Source organism: Drosophila santomea, chromosome X (assembly GCF_016746245.2).
Source record: "Drosophila santomea strain STO CAGO 1482 chromosome X, Prin_Dsan_1.1, whole genome shotgun sequence".
NCBI classification, from domain to species: Eukaryota; Metazoa; Arthropoda; class Insecta; order Diptera; family Drosophilidae; genus Drosophila; species Drosophila santomea.
Genome location: NC_053021.2, coordinates 19041064 through 19057241, shown reverse-complemented (window position 1 = coordinate 19057241; position 16178 = coordinate 19041064). Strand labels below are relative to the sequence as shown.

At 40.4% G+C, this 16178-nt stretch overlaps 1 protein-coding gene across 1 annotated transcript; it reads left to right on the top strand.

Annotated features, from left to right (window-relative positions):
• Positions 1-4778: 4778 nt before the first annotated feature.
• LOC120455441 lies at positions 4779-12536 on the top strand. The gene is given in 7 exon segments (XM_039641638.2): positions 4779-5774; positions 6212-6282; positions 7406-7724; positions 7870-7997; positions 8122-8459; positions 8558-8776; positions 8905-12536. Coding segments are annotated over 7 exon segments (2721 nt in total). The 5' UTR covers positions 4779-5256; the 3' UTR covers positions 10033-12536.
• The last annotated feature ends 3642 nt before the right edge of the window (positions 12537-16178 follow it).

The following is a 16178-nucleotide window of genomic DNA, read 5'->3' as shown; positions in this document are numbered from 1 at the left end:
GACACAGGCACAGACACAGGCACAGAGGCCTTGCAGAGGATACCGTTATAAACAAAAGGCAGGCCAACATCTGTGCCAAAGCATTTCCCATTTGCCCATGTGTGTTTTCGGTGCTACTCGTACTTGGTGCTGTTTGTGCGGCATCTGAATGAACATATGTGTGTGCGATTGTATGTCAACGCTCTAATTTTCCAACTGCCTATTCTTGGGGGAAATCCCACTCAAAAAAAAAAATAGTGCGGAATGTGCACAGAAATTCTGGGAACCAGGGAATGCCCGGAAAACACACATACACATATGTACAGCGTTTCGCGACTTTAATGTCGTGTGAATTGCATTCGATTCGGTGGCACAAACAAAGTAACAGCAACAGGAAAATATTGTGTTTAGTAAGTAATTATCCAGTCACGCCATTGCTCCTGCTTGTATCGATAAGAGCGTTACAACAAAAAAAACCCAATCTAGAAGCAACTACAGTGAAGTCTGCTTAAAACAAACTATAGATAGATCTCAAGTGCGTTATGTAGTATGTATTTTATTAAGAGAACTTAAGTAGGCCATTTAATGTCTGAAAATATATCCTAATTCTGCTTAGAGTGCAAACCTAACCATTTTGGATTTTTAGTAATTTATAATTATATATTTGTTACTGAAAAGTGTATTAACTTCACCCTTAGTATAAACCTAATAAGTGAGACTGTAGTTCCTTCCACATAGAAGTATAAAAATTGCTGATGGGGCAGTGGGAAATGGGTGATGGGTTACATCCTTGCGTTGCCTTGCCTTGCCTTGCCCCTGGGTTTCGGGGTTAACCTTGTTTGAATCAACAATTCGATTCGGCTTGACTCCGCCTTCCTGGCCCTGATGGGAATATAATGCAGGCAAGATTTGGCCAAGGGGGGCGGTGGATTTGGGGGCTTGCGGCTCCCACGAGGCACTTTGACTTTGGATTCGTGTGAGACATGTAATTCCAATATGACATGCCATGTGTCACCCGATCTGGCCGCTGATATGGGATATAGGATATGGGGTATAGGATAGGAAAATGAAAATTGGGAAATTGCATAAGCTAGTGTGGGCACACACATTGCAGCTTAAAATTGTTTGCGACTTTTAATAATTGCATTTAATGCCATTTAATCCGAGCTTAAGAGAAAGAAGAGCGTACTCAATTTTAATTAAACTTCTTGAGATGAAGCACTTTTTGTTTGCCAATTAATTAACTAGCATAAAAGACAATCGGGATGGGATACTAAGACTTTAAATAAAATATCTATATCCATTGCATTCTTGAGTTGAGTTCACATGTAGCACCCATTGATTTCTTGCCCATTGTCGGCAAACATGAAGTGTGGCAAGGGGTATATCCGGTTCGGTATCCTGCTTCCTGCTTCCCGTTTCCTGTTTTTTGTTTCCTGTTTCCGGAAAGGGCATTATTCCCCTCTCTCTAATCGATTATCGAATGCTTTATGCACTTTCCCGAAATTCCGCATCACACATACACTCGCACGCATACATGTGCACACTCACAGTAGGCCGGTCAACGCGTCAGTGGGTCACGGTTCTCTGTCCCGCTCTCTCCTCTTCTCTGGGGAAAGCCGAAAAACGAGAAAGAGAGAGAGAGAAAGGAAGAGAGATGGAGAGAGGGGGAGCGGGAAAAGCGAGGGAAACGGGGGAAAATGGAGAGAGAGAGCCAGAGAGGAATGCGGCATATCGACCGGTGTTGGTGTCACGCCATGCTGCGGTTGTTCAAAAAACAAGAAAACGCTACAACAATAATACAAAAAAAAACAACAAAAAAATAGGAAAGCACACAAGCACATGCATAACGTATATGCACATGTGTGTATTATATATTTATTTTATTATTTGCACTTTTGGCTACGTGCTGTGTGCCAAAAAGGCGGAATACCAAAGCAATTTGTTGTTTTTGCCAGCCTATGGCATGTCCTTTGAGACACACACACACACACACACACCCACAGGCACAGGCACAGGCGACGAAAAGCCCACTCACACACACAGACAGACACACACAGAGACATAGCTGCAGTTGCAGTTGCAGTTGCAGTCAAGGTTGCCTTGCTGTGGATGATGTTGCAGCTAGAAAGTAGCAGTCAAGTGGCTCAAATTGGATTTTTCCCTATGTGCCCGCCTCTCAGTTTTCCACCCCCCACACATTTTCCACAGTCCTTGTTTGCCCCCTTTTTTTTGTATGTGGCTCACATAATTAGGAACCAGAAGCTGACACCGTAAACCAGTTGTCTTTTGTGGCTGCCATAAGCTTGTAAACAGCTTAGAGACGCCTGGCCTTCGGCTGAAACGATACAAAATGGAAAAACAGAAAACAGAAAACGGAAAATGGGAAATGGGAAAAAAAACACATTTTCCAATTCGTGCACGAGTCAAGGTCGCCGCAACACAAAATGCCAGGCAGAAAGCGGCAAAAGATAATCGCCAATGATGCGATTTTAAGTGCAGACAGCCAAGTGTCAGCAGAAATCAAACCCAGAAAAGGGTTAAAGGAAAACATATCACAGGAAAAGAGGCGAGGCATGGGAACAGATTTGGTTTGACACACGTGTAATGGCCAAAAGGCAAGCCGATGAAATGACAACGAAATGACAATAAATGCATTTCTCATGTTTCCATTCCTTTCGCGCTGGAAAACCCAAGCTCCCCAGTCGAAATGATTGCACGCCATGTCAACTTTGAAGCCCTAAAAATGCATTCAAATGTCAAAGCAAGCTATTCATTTATTGGCTATTCAGTGTAATTGTTCTATTATAGCCCCAAATGGCATTGTATTATTATTAATACTCATAATACTTGAGCGCATTTGGTTGCTTTAATTTGCAATGAGTTCAATCTGGTTGCCATCTATAGCTTTATAAGTCTAGTTAGTTACTTAAAGTATATAGATTTTAGAACTTGACTCATACCCTTGCCAAACCAAATTAGCAATTAGTGTCTGAAAAGTGTTTTCTTGATGGCTAATCCCCATTTAGCTCATCAGTTTCGAGAGCTAGCCGATAAGCTCATCTACACTAGACACTTACCAGCCACTTGGGAAAGAAACGGAGATAACAAGGATATTAAGGATAACGAGAATATGAAAAGAATATGACAGGCTTCTCAATTTTTTGCAGCCCATAGGTATATGGCAATTTTTCTTGTTACTTTTGTTTGTGCTCAGTGAACTGTCATTGTGGCCTAGAAATGGCAAACTTGGGAGCTGTCTCTCGAAACTTTCTGCCCAGATGCAGCCCACAGTTGGTCATTGATCCCTGGCAAGTAGGCTGTACTGTACCTTATACTATCACTTAGAATGAAACCAAAGGAACAAGCACAAGAAAAAACAGCGTTGTTTCGTAGTGAAAAATAGAATATATTATTTATCAGCAAGGGCTATAAAACGCAGCAATAAACTAAAACTGTGCAGAGAACAGTACAAATTGTAGTCTTCAACTAAAGCAAATAAAAAAAAAATTCGCAAAATGAAATTCCCGCCCTGTTGGCTAGTGTAATCAAGCACTTGTCCCTCGTGCCCTGAATTTAGCTACCTGTGGAGGTGTCAGTTTTATTGTGTAAAGCGTTGCATAAACGTCAAAAGTTAGTTTCAAATAAGTAAAGGGAAATGCAGGGGAAAAGCGAGTGCAAATTGTGCCTTGTTCTTGTTCTTGTTGTGGTGTCAAATACACCGGTCGTGGTGAAAAGCGCTCTCTCTCTCTCCCTCTCTCTCTCTCTCTCTTCCTTTCTGTCTCCCCCCTCTCGCTCGTTCGTTTTCCCAGAGGAAAATAATGCATTTTCCAAATTGATCAAGCTAATGAAGACAGAAAAGCTGCCAGAAGCGACTCTGAATCATTGTCAAGGTTAATCTATAATTAAACCTTGATAATGGGAAATCAAAAAGATACATCTGGGTATATCTGGGTTATAGATAGATTTGTATCTGTGCTTTGACACGAGGCGGATTAAATGGACCAGCGGCGAGCTAAAATTAACAGCCATCAAATTTCTATTTATGTTTTCGGACTTTTGGGTTTTATGCAAAATGTGACCACGAAATACAAAATTTCAAAATAGAACTGGTAACTCAAAATTAAACAAAAATATAATTATATTTATTTTTAAATAAAAAATGCATTTATAGTCTTGACTTAATCTTAGACTCCACAATGGATATAGCATTTTGTATGCAAAACATTATTAGATCTTGCTAACAAGTCAGCAGGTGGTTCCATTTATCAGCCAATTGCCCATAAAGTTTACGGTCAGAGCATTTTCTCTTCTCGATTCTCTCGCCAGTTTTTCCTTTTTTTCTCTCAGTGTGGTGAAAAGCTCTTTTTCCTTCAACCAGTCTCTCCCTTTCTCTGTAGAAAACGTTGTTTATTTTTGCCTTGTTTCGGCTTCTTAATTATTGTGACAAAAGTTTTCGCAAAGTTTCGATCAAGTTTCTTTTTTGTATTTTTTGGCACACAGATTCATGCGATGAGAATACGTTTTCCTATTTCTTTAGTAGAGGAAATATCTTAAATAGTGACAAGAAAATAAACATTTATTGGACTGGACTTTGCCTTAAAAGTATGCTATTTAGAAAACAAAATCCCTTGTGATTTGTAGTCCAGTCTTAGTAGTATAATACAAAAAAAATCAAACAAAACAAATGCAGCAGTGAAATGGAAATATCTTATAACATAAAACAAACAAAACAACAATAACTGTGGACTGGATAGAAAAAATACTTTTAAAATAATAATAATAATCATTATAAATAGTTGATATGCGAAAGCAAAACAAAACTTGAGTTTCTCATAGATGTACAGAAATACATATAATTTTGGAAAACCTACAAACAATAGACAATTAAAAATGAATAGGTGTTGAAACTACTATAAAAAGCAAACAAAACTATAAACTTTTAATTTAAAAAATAAATATTGATATTTAACAAATAGCTGAATCAATAGCAGACATTTTAAATGTCGAATGAAACTTCGATTAGAAAAAACCACATAACAATAAATAAATATAAAAGACCTTGCAACTATTTGAATTGAAATGAAATGCCTAAATAAATAATAGAATAAATTCCAATAAACACGCAAATCTAAAACAAACAATGTCGTCCAATAGTGTCTAAAAAATATATAAATAGAAAGCGTAAGAAGCAAAATAGCAATCGAAGTGAAAGTAAACATTGATAAATATCAAAATTTGATTTAATCATAACAAAAGCAGTGGAACCTAAACACAATGTCCATGGCATTATGCAATTTAAATGGTGACGGCAGTGCGGCGCAGTCGACGTCGCAGTCACAGTCACCGGCCGCCGCCGCCGCCGCCGCCGCAGCTGCAGCGCCGTTGCTGTCTCACTCGCACTCGCACACGCTGCAGCAGGAGAGCACGCCGCTGCTCCTGGGACACGAGCACAGCAGCGGCAGCGGCACAGCCGCGGCAGAGGGCAGTGGCGGCGGCAGCGGCGGCGACGTCACAGACGTAGCGGTAACTTCCATTGAAATGCCCACTGTTGTTGCCAACGATGGCGGTGTACCGTCGCTGCCGCTGCCTCTGCCGCAGTCGACGCCGCAGCCGATGCTTATGGCACTGCCAGCCAATCTAAACTTCGTAACGGGACCCACGACTCAGCAACTGATGATCGGTAATGGCGCCATGGGCGTACTTCCCTCGACCAATGACAGCAACAATAACAATAACAACAACAACAATGTGGACAATACTAGCGACGAATCGAACCCGGTCACCATTTACAGGTATACACAAAGGTCAAAGGTCCTCGCATCCCCAAACAAGTGGCTCCCTTAGCTTGCATACATGTATATTTCGTTACATTAAAACATATAATAGTATAATATAATAGTTGAAGAACCGTATGAAAAGCATAAAATGCATACATATGCAATGTATATGTAGTAAGATAACAGTGCGTATAAGCAGTTTGATAACAGTGCTTATACGTCGTATGATAACAGTGCGCATACGTAGTTTGATAACAGTGCGTATACGTCGTATGATAACAGTGCGCAAACGCAACATGATTACTTGCGTATACGTAATATGTGTGGAACATTTCTAGAAATAATTGCACAAAACAAGTATTTACCATACAATGGTCGACTTTACACAGATTTCCCGCATATAATTATCTCAATTATACTAATCCGATTTTTGCAATTATTTTCCATTATAGGTGCCGGGCTCCCATTGCGTCACTCGACTGTATGGAGGAGTTCAGTGGTACGGGCGGTCATCTTGATTTCGGTATCAAATTTCTCACTATCATATAGGCTTATCATTTATGTTGTTTACTGTCGATTGTTTCGACTTTTTCGATTGTTTTCGATTGCCTGCCTCTGCATGCTACCACATACAAGCAAGTATCGCTTGCTTCAAAATAGCCCAAGTAAATGAAACATACATATACCTCTAGCGTATACATCTAGCGTATTGTACAAAATGAGCAATAAACTAATGCACCCACCTCCGCAATCGCAGTAGTTCAGCTGTTGGTAATTGTTGGTTTTGTTTAGCGCATTAAGTCGAGGGCGTTGTGGTGCTCAGTTCCATTGAATTCGGGTCCGAAACATGCAATTGAAGTAATTTATTTTATTCATTTTGTAAGGTAACAACAACACCCACCCACACAAACACCCTGTCACAATCACGCAATCGAAAAAAAAAGAAAAACGAAAGGAAAAGAAAACACGCACCGGACGCACGCACTTTTTATGGGAGGGACAGTGGAAAATCGGGAGCGCACGGGAAAACCAACGGAAAAATGTCACTTTTGTTTATTCATGTTCATTGCATGCCGCGCTCTTTGTTTTTTATATGTTCAAGTACACTCTCCTTTAAGGCAGTTCCATTAGCTGATTGAAAAACCATATATCATACCTTTGCATATATATTTTGAACATTTCCATTTTACATTCCCAGAACTGAATTTCCTTTAATCGTATCAACTTGCTTGCAAGAACAGGGGAATATTTAAGAGATGGTGTACATTTTTAATAGTACTTTACCTGTTTTTTTTTTGTTTTGAGGCTACGGAACTCTTGGGCAGAGTATAGACACTTTGTTAGTCTGATTTAGCCAGCTGTTTATTGCGGAATTGCGTTTGTGTTGTTACCATTCTTGTTGCTGTTGCGTTGCTGTTCGTTTTTGCACGTTTCCCGGCACTTTGAAAGCCCCTCCTTTATCCAAAAAAAAACAACAAAGTAAAAAGGCTTCTCACTAAACGAAACGCACATACTGTTTCCCCCGAAACGAATTGTTTCATTTCCATGCCGGCACCTGAACCACACACTCGACCACTTTGAATCCCGTCAATCCGGCAATCCGACAACCACGATGACCGTTTATTTGGGCATTCCGCTGCGAGCAGGCCGTTCGATCAGCTTGGGCTCCAATCCGGCGCTACCACTGCGCCATGGTTCCACGCCGACGCCGGGGCTGCGGTACAAGAATCTGGGCAAGAGCGGGCTGCGCATCTCGAACGTGGGACTGGGCACCTGGCCGGTCTTCTCGCCGGGCGTGAGCGATGACCAGGCGGAGGCCATACTCAAGCTGGCCATCGAGAGCGGTATCAATCTGTTTGACATCTCGGAGGCGCACTCGGAGACGGAGATCGGCAAGATACTGCAGCGGGCGGGCTGGAAGAGGACCGCCTATGTCATCACCACGAAGGTCTACTGGAGCACCAAGTGAGTGGGGATTCCAAAAAATATTGTTCTTCATTTATATAGATAGCTTTAAACTGATTTAAACTCCTTCAAAGTTCCGAATGTCCTTATATATATATTTATATATCTTATTTGACATTTGACTTGACCTTCAACTACTTTGTAGGTCGGAGGAACGCGGTCTCTCGCGGAAACACATCATCGAATGTGTGCGTGCCAGTTTGCAGCGATTGCAGCTGCAGTACATCGACATTGTCATCATCCACAAGGCGGATCCCATGTGTCCCATGGAGGGTAAGTTATCCAAACGAAATAGTCACCGTGAAGGTTGAAATACGAGTACGTACATATAAGTGTACCCATGATCGCCGAAAACTTTCGGCCTTTTGTAAACTCTTCTTCATTTCCTTGCCAGAAGTGGTGCGCGCCATGAGCTACGTGATACAGCAGGGCTGGGCCATGTACTGGGGCACCGCACGTTGGAGCCAGGTGGAGATCATGGAGGCGTACACCAATTGCCGCCAGTTCAACTGCATCACGCCCATTGTGGAGCAGTCCGAGTACCACATGTTCTGTCGCGAAAAGTGCGAACTCTACCTGCCGGAGATGTACAACAAGATCGGCGTCGGCCTCATGGCCTGGGGTCCGCTCTCGATGGCGCTCAGTGACACCCAGAATGGCGACAAGCTCTTCCTGCCCAAGGGCTCCTTCAAGACGAAGAGCTTCTCCTGGACCGAGGACGAGATCAATCGCAATGTAAGTGTGCTACGAAGTTTCAATCTACACAATATATTATCACAAAAAATCCTGCAAAAATATGGCATAAGTCGTAACCTTGGTCAACCAACTTTCAGGCCGCTCTGTCGCCGCAGGGCAGTTGGGGCAAGGACCGCATTGACGAGGGGCGCCGCCACTGCGACCGCCTCCGTGACCTTGCCGCCCTCGCCGAGAAGCTGGGCTGCAGCCCCACCCAACTGTCCATCGCCTGGTCGCTGAAGCATGAGCCAGTGCAATGCCTCTTGCTGGGCGCCACATCGGCGGAGCAGCTGCACCAGAGTCTGCAGTCGTTGCAGGTGAATATACTTACATACATTCCATATATACATATAAATCCATCATAAGGCAAATAATAGTTCGTGCTTTAGATCGTTAGGTAATTAAGTATTAGTACAGTTGTTTGACAATTGCACTTGCATTGCAGCTGCTGCCACGACTCTCCTCGAGCGTTATGCTGGAGCTGGAAAGGATATTGGAGAACAAACCGGTGCGGCCGCCGATGATCTCGACATTGGCGCTCCGGTGACAATCAGCGTGCCCGCAGGGGCCGCTCAGCCTGAGCGGTGGCGGACCCTGCGGCGCCGATTCACCCAAGCACGAGGATGAGGCCTTCATTGAGGAGGTGGACGCTGCCAAGGACGCTGCCAAGCAGGGCTTCTGCCTCATCCAGTGACAAAAGGAGTCCTTAGATAACGATAATAAATTTTTGAAAGTGATTAGCAGTAAAACTAGCCTAAGTAGCAATACCATGACGACAACAATAAGCAAGCAGGAGCAGCAGCAGCAACAGCAGCATCAGCAGCAGCAGCAGCAACAACAGCAGCAGCAGCAGCAACATCAGCAATATGTGCAACTACAGCAGCAACATTTGGTGACCAGCGATTCGGCGGCAGCTGTTCCCATCCCGTCAGCTGACCTTCAGTTTGATACCCTGAATAATAACAACAACAACAGCAATAACAACAATGGCAGTCCGGAGCAGGCACTGCCCTCCACTGGCGATGAGCGCCAGAAACGTCGCTCCCTTCTGAACTTCAAGTCCCTGGACTTCCATCTAAAGTCCCTGTACAGCGGCCTACGTAGTACCTCAGGCACAACTCCACCCAGTCAACCGAATAGCTCCGTGCCGGCGGTGGATCAGCCGCAGCGCAGGATGCCCTACTTGCGGGTGGAGAGCGTGGATCCCGAGGAGCCGCGAGGATCTGTACTCCCAGGACATTCGCCCAGCTTTCTGTCGCCCTACAGCGGCGTTGGCGCCGGAGTCACTAGCCTGCAGTTGCCCACATCGGATGGCGGCACCATTCGGAGATCCTCGACCTCGGACATTGTCAATTGCAGGCGGGGAGGGGGAGCAGGGGGAACGGGCGGTGGTGTAGCCTCCGCGCAGGACAGCAGGAGGCCCAGCACCTCGGATTTGCTGAGGAAGGCCAGGGAGCGGAAGGGCAGCGAGGCCAGGATGGGCAGAAGTGTCTCCCACAGTGGGCTAACCAGGGGCGGACCCGGCGGAGGAGGTGGTGGCCTCGGCGGGCGACGAACCAGCATGGCCTTCTAAAAACAAAAAAACGAAAATAAAAAGAAATAGAGCAAAAACTATGGGAAAACAAACTTAAGCAATGAGAGGGATGGCGAAGCAAAAACTGTTGATCAAATCTGAATCAGAAATAGGCTGACAAAATGGCGCTTATGAATTTTTATCTAGTGAAGAAGAAAAATAAAAACAAAAAAAAGATGAAAAAAAATTAACAATAATAGAGCAGCTATTAAGGAACGACTTTTTTGTGGATCTATTATAATTATGATTATTATATGGTTACTACAATTGCGCCTCGAAAGAACTAAAGTTAGTAGATAAATTAATGCAAGTAATGAACAGAAAACATAACATTTCATCTCTCTTTAACTCTGTATCTCTCTCTCTCTCTCCCCCCCTTCCGGCAAATTTAATATATATGTATATGTATATATATATATTTAAAGAACCCCCAACTTTTATGACAATATTAGAACCTAACTATCGTGTACTATCGTTAATTATCGCCTGGCAAAAGCTCTAAAACTAACCTGCGTTCCAACCCAAAAAGAAAACCCAATAATGATTCAAGATCGATCCATTGTATCACCACACTGTGAGAGTTCATATCAAGCCAGAAGGATGAAGGATGAAGGATGAAGGTTAAAGTATGAAGGATGAAGGATACCCAAATATGTACTATGCTATGGGATAGTGTCTTTTTCATTAATCGATTTGTAGACTTAACGAGTGTTAAACGATTGTTAACGATTGACTTGAGGCGAGGCGCTGAAAATGGACAGCGACTAAAGATTACTATATACGATATATAGCAGTGTCGTATAAATAAATTTTAGCTAAACTAATGAACAAATAAAAAAAAGAGTATGAGAATAAAAACACTCAAATGGTAAACAACAAAGAAACAATTCAAATCAAATCTTATTAAATAGACATTACTAGCATTATGTAGTTAATTAAATAACAATTCAAGCGAAATTTTTTTAAATCAACAAACGAAAAACAAAGCAAATGCCTTTCATAACAGCAACAACAACAACAACAAAAACAAAAACAAATTTATATTTTAAATATATACCGTATATATATAGAGATATACACACACACACACACACATATACATATGTGAAAATAACGAAAGCGAAGAAAAATAAAACAAAGCAGCAACAAATTGTTATTAATTAATTGTAGTCCATTATCCGGATGGCCCATATCCCATACATCATATATAAGTGAATGAAACACCAATATAGCAATATGTAGGATATACATATAGAGGAGTTCCCGAACACCCTCCCGAATACCATGTATTTTATCATCATTATCGAGTACATATATAAAGTCTTTCTCACATACGGACTGTGATTTCATATAAAAGTAAACGTAAACGTAAACGTAAAAGTAAACAATTAATTATTATATCTAACCTAATGTAATTAAAGGCTAAGTTCATTCGAAAGAACTCACACACACACACACAACACACACACACACATTGCCCGCAAAAACACGCATGTAATTTGAGGATCTGTTTGAAAAAAAAAAAACAGAAGCATAAATAGCAATTTTCAAATCGAATGGCATTATATACTGATACTCTCTACAATTAATTAACCAAATGCGATTGCCTTAATAACGAATAATGAATTAAAAACACTGGATCTAATCAGATCGGATCGGATATAACCCAGTCGGGAGCCGGTTTCCTCAAACTTCAGTTCCAGATCGGAATACATTATATACACGCATTCCCATTTACATTTACATTTACATACAAGTACATACATATATTCCCCGCACTGTTGCTTGAGAAATCGCCCCGCGCAGAGAAATACCATATATATAGTATACATTGATTTAGCTCCATCGGATCACTCACTGAATAAATATATATATATATATATAGTATATATAGGGAGTACTATACTATATACGAGAGTAATTGCATTTTTTAGTAAGTAGTTAATCCGTCCTCAACAAACGGCCAACCAAAAAAAAGCGACAAATTATTGCGATCGGCGCTGCTCAATTGATAACCCAAAGCAAAAATATTCGAAAGTATTCAAAAATATTCAAAAATATTTAAAAATATTGCCAGAATCTGACACATTTTCACATTCGGGAAATTAAATGTATTTTTTTTCAAACTTCTCAACTTGCAATTGTGAAGATTAGAGTTTGTTATTGTTGGAGGTTGTGATATTAATTGAAAAATTGCTGAAAACAAATCAAATACATATCTGCAAATGGGCGATTTATGTTACTTTGATACCTTTTTATGTGTTCGACTAAAACTTCAACTTATCGCTGTGGAGCAATATCCTTAGCAATATTAGCCATTAGGTTGATTTCTTACAACATATTTAGTTTTTATAGCTTTTATAAACATAAATAGAGTGTACATTTAGTTTGAGCTTAAAGAGGAGTTTATGCTGAATGGGTATTCAATTAAAGAGCAGCGCCTGTCGGTAGATCCAATCATCAATTGTGGCCAAGCCCCCTAAAAAAAGGAAAACTGAAACAAACAAAAAAAAAACAGCCACGTCGTGTGAACCGGAAAGCAATAATTCAAAATGTTCAACTAACAAATTGGTGTACATACATAAAATCACTGGAATAATTAATGAAGCACATACACGCAGTTGCATTATGAGATTAATTTTAGTCTGTTGTTAACGCAATTATTATCACGATTATTATGATTACGATTATTATAAACACGTAGCTAGTTAAATCGAATGAGAATTAGCAATTTATACGCCTAAGCCTGAAAGTAACCACAATTACACTCACACCCTCACTCACACTCTCACACACACACTCCCTTACAAATACACTGACAAAAAAACGAAAAAAGAAAAAAAAAAGGAAATGCTAATGCAGCGAACAAAAACAAAAATGTAACGGAAAGTATTAAGAAGCAGAGGAACGTAGCGTTTAAATCTAGAAAACAAAATTTTACTTTACATCCAACCAGAAATATTTATAACAATTGCAATAACTAACAAACGAGAAGCGATATAATGGAAGCGCGTATATGTAATAATATATCTTAAAATTATTTTCTTATCGAAACTGGCAATAATAAGTATTAATATAAACTTAAACAACCAAATAATTATATTATACACGCGCGAGAAGTTTGTAAGTTAACTTTGCATAGAGGACACATTTTGGATCGAATTACACTGAAAGAAAAGCTCTCACACACGCCAAGCGTACACACACACCCCCACTCACACACAGACAGTGGCGCAGGAAGTTCGATCATCATTTACCGTTAATGCACCAGTGTACACCTACACACCCACACACGTACACACAAAAAAATCAGCTTTACTTTAGATTTTCGATAATTAATTGCAGGGTTGTCGCCCAGGGTTGCTTAGAATTCGATGGGAAAATCCAATTCAGACGCTTGCATATAGGCGTAGATAAGAAAATAATATACATACAAAGTGCATACATAAACAAGCAATATCGCAATAGCGCTCGTATTATTTCGCTAAGTTACTAGAAAACCGAATAATAATAAATAACAGAAAAACCTCTTTGATTACCGTATCGTACGTATAAAATGCAAATTCGCTATTGCGCGATGAATGATCGATGATGAATGATGGACGATGGAGGGCAAATTGTTTACACTTCACTTTTAAAACCACATTTAATACTAATATTTCGAAAAGCTAATTCAAATAGGTTATAACAATAACGAACAACAAGAACAAGAAGAAGAACAGCAACAACAAGAACAATGAACAATGAACAGCAAAAGAACAACACAGCTAAAATACTGAAAAATTATATAAAAATACAAACTCTTATCTTTCAACCAAAGAAATCTGTGTTTTTCATCACCCAACTCGCATGTTACAGGTCTTACTTAACTATATATTTTGATTGCATTGGAAAAGTGGCTAATATTTAGTTGATATCAAAAGAGCTTCTGAGAATATTGACTTCAAGAGTGCAAAACCCATTCATTCTTTATAAAATTTCAAAATACGTACCGCTCTGTCATCACAATGTGTGAAAAGCTATCGCCTGCGGAATTTGGGTATAACAAAAACAAAAAAACATTTCAATCGACACATTTAAATACATATGACATATCATATCGTAAACCACATTTTTGGGTTGCATAAGTCGCGTTCGGACCACGCGGCGCTCCCCATTGATTAGTTGGCCACTATTTGCACACACCACGTCAAAACGGGCGCATTATGGTAATTCTCCAATTCCATTCAGATTCCGATTCCGATTCGGATTCAGAGAGCTCCACACACTGGGCACCAACACACAAGATGCTGTGACACCCAGCGAATAAACAACACTCGAAGTTCCGTTCCACTGTGCAGGGGACAACAAATGAAGTCCCACTGTGCAGGGTACTACAATTGAAATTCCACTGTGCAGGCCATAATAAATGAAGTCCCACTGTGCAGGCCACTACAAATGAAGTCCCACTGTGCAAAGAACAAGAAATGAAGTCTCACTGTGCAAAGAACAAGAAAGGAAGGCCCACTGTGCAAACAACAACAAATGAGAGATGATACCAATCCAATTGCTTCCAAATGCACAGTGGAAAATAGTGAAAAATAGTAAAACCGCAATATGTTTGAGAAACTATCTCACTGCATATTTGCTACGTATCAGTTCTTAAAAATCTTAAAAACATATCCCGAATTAAACATAAAACAACAAGCGCTTAAAGTTATGTATTCACGCTGTTGGCCATAAACATTTAGGCCATTGGAAAATGTTTAAGCAAATGGCCAGCACGCATGCACTTAATTACTCGTTTACTTTCGATAATAATCTTGCACTTTTTTGGGGCCCAAAACGAAATATTTGTAACCATTAGTCAGCTTGGTCTATGCTCAATTTATTTGAAGTTCAACTGTGTGTTGGATGGATACTTTTGGTGTCTTCCTGAGCATTTGAAGCGAAACTAAAACTGAAACTGAAACTGAAATTGAAACTGGAACTAAAACTAAAACTGAAACTGACACTGAAACTGAAACTGAAATTGAAACTGGAACTAAAACTCAAACTCAAAATTGTGCTGGCAACGGGTCATCGGCGAATTGGGGGGCCGGGTGGGAAAGAGATGGGTAGAGATGGGGCCTACGCATGCGCAACAGCGCGCATTAAATAATTTATACAAAAATGCACAGAAAATTAACAAATTTGGAAAACGATGATGTTGCATGATATAATATAATAATCCGGCTGCCTGGGATTCCGAGATGCCAATCCACGATCACAGCCACCGGCCCTTCCCAGCCCAAAATTGCTGTTGCAATACAAGCAAATGCACTGAGCGAAAAGTGTGTCTATAATTGCATGGTAAGAGGGTAAATGGAAAAGAAGGCGGAGTTAAGAAGGCAAATTTAGGAAGTAAAACATCGAAAGCATATATAAACATATCATATATCAACATATATAAAAGTAAAAATATTTATGAATAATGCGATTTGTTTAATTACAGTGAAGAACCAACACGAACTATCATAATAAAATAATAAGATAGTTACAGCTTGCAACAACATTTTGAAGTTTGCATTGATTTGTTACCCCAGCTTGTTTTCAGTGTAAGCGGCGAACCGTTCAAATCGATAATCGTATGCAAAAAGCCGGTCAGTCGGTTGGTTGCGGTGACTTGACCTACGACGCACCTCCTCCAGGGAGCGAGGCGCATCTGCTTAAGCTTTAACTGCTTAAATAGTGTTATCCGCTTGAATTTGTAATTGTTATTGTTATTGTTGTTATGCTAGTGTTATTGTTATTGTTTTGTATTTTGGTTATTGTTGCTGTGGTTGTTGTTTCTGCGTTTTCATCGCTTGTCCGTCGGCGATTTGTTGTTGTTGCATATGATTTGGGCAGTTTGAGAAATAGATGAACACGGTTGCCGCCAACAGGGTGCTTTTTTATTTGCTCTCTTATTGAGTCATAAATACTGGACATGTATGTTGGAATACTGCCTTATATATTACTATATACGCATTTCAATCATAGTTATTTCCTTTTTACTTCTACTCTTTACTCTAAAAACTAGTTTCTAGTTTTCGAAATGTTTAAAAAGTCTGTAGAAAATGGTTTATAAATAGTTTCCAATTTCAGTAGCTTAACATTCAATGAACGAATTGTTTTACTAATAATCT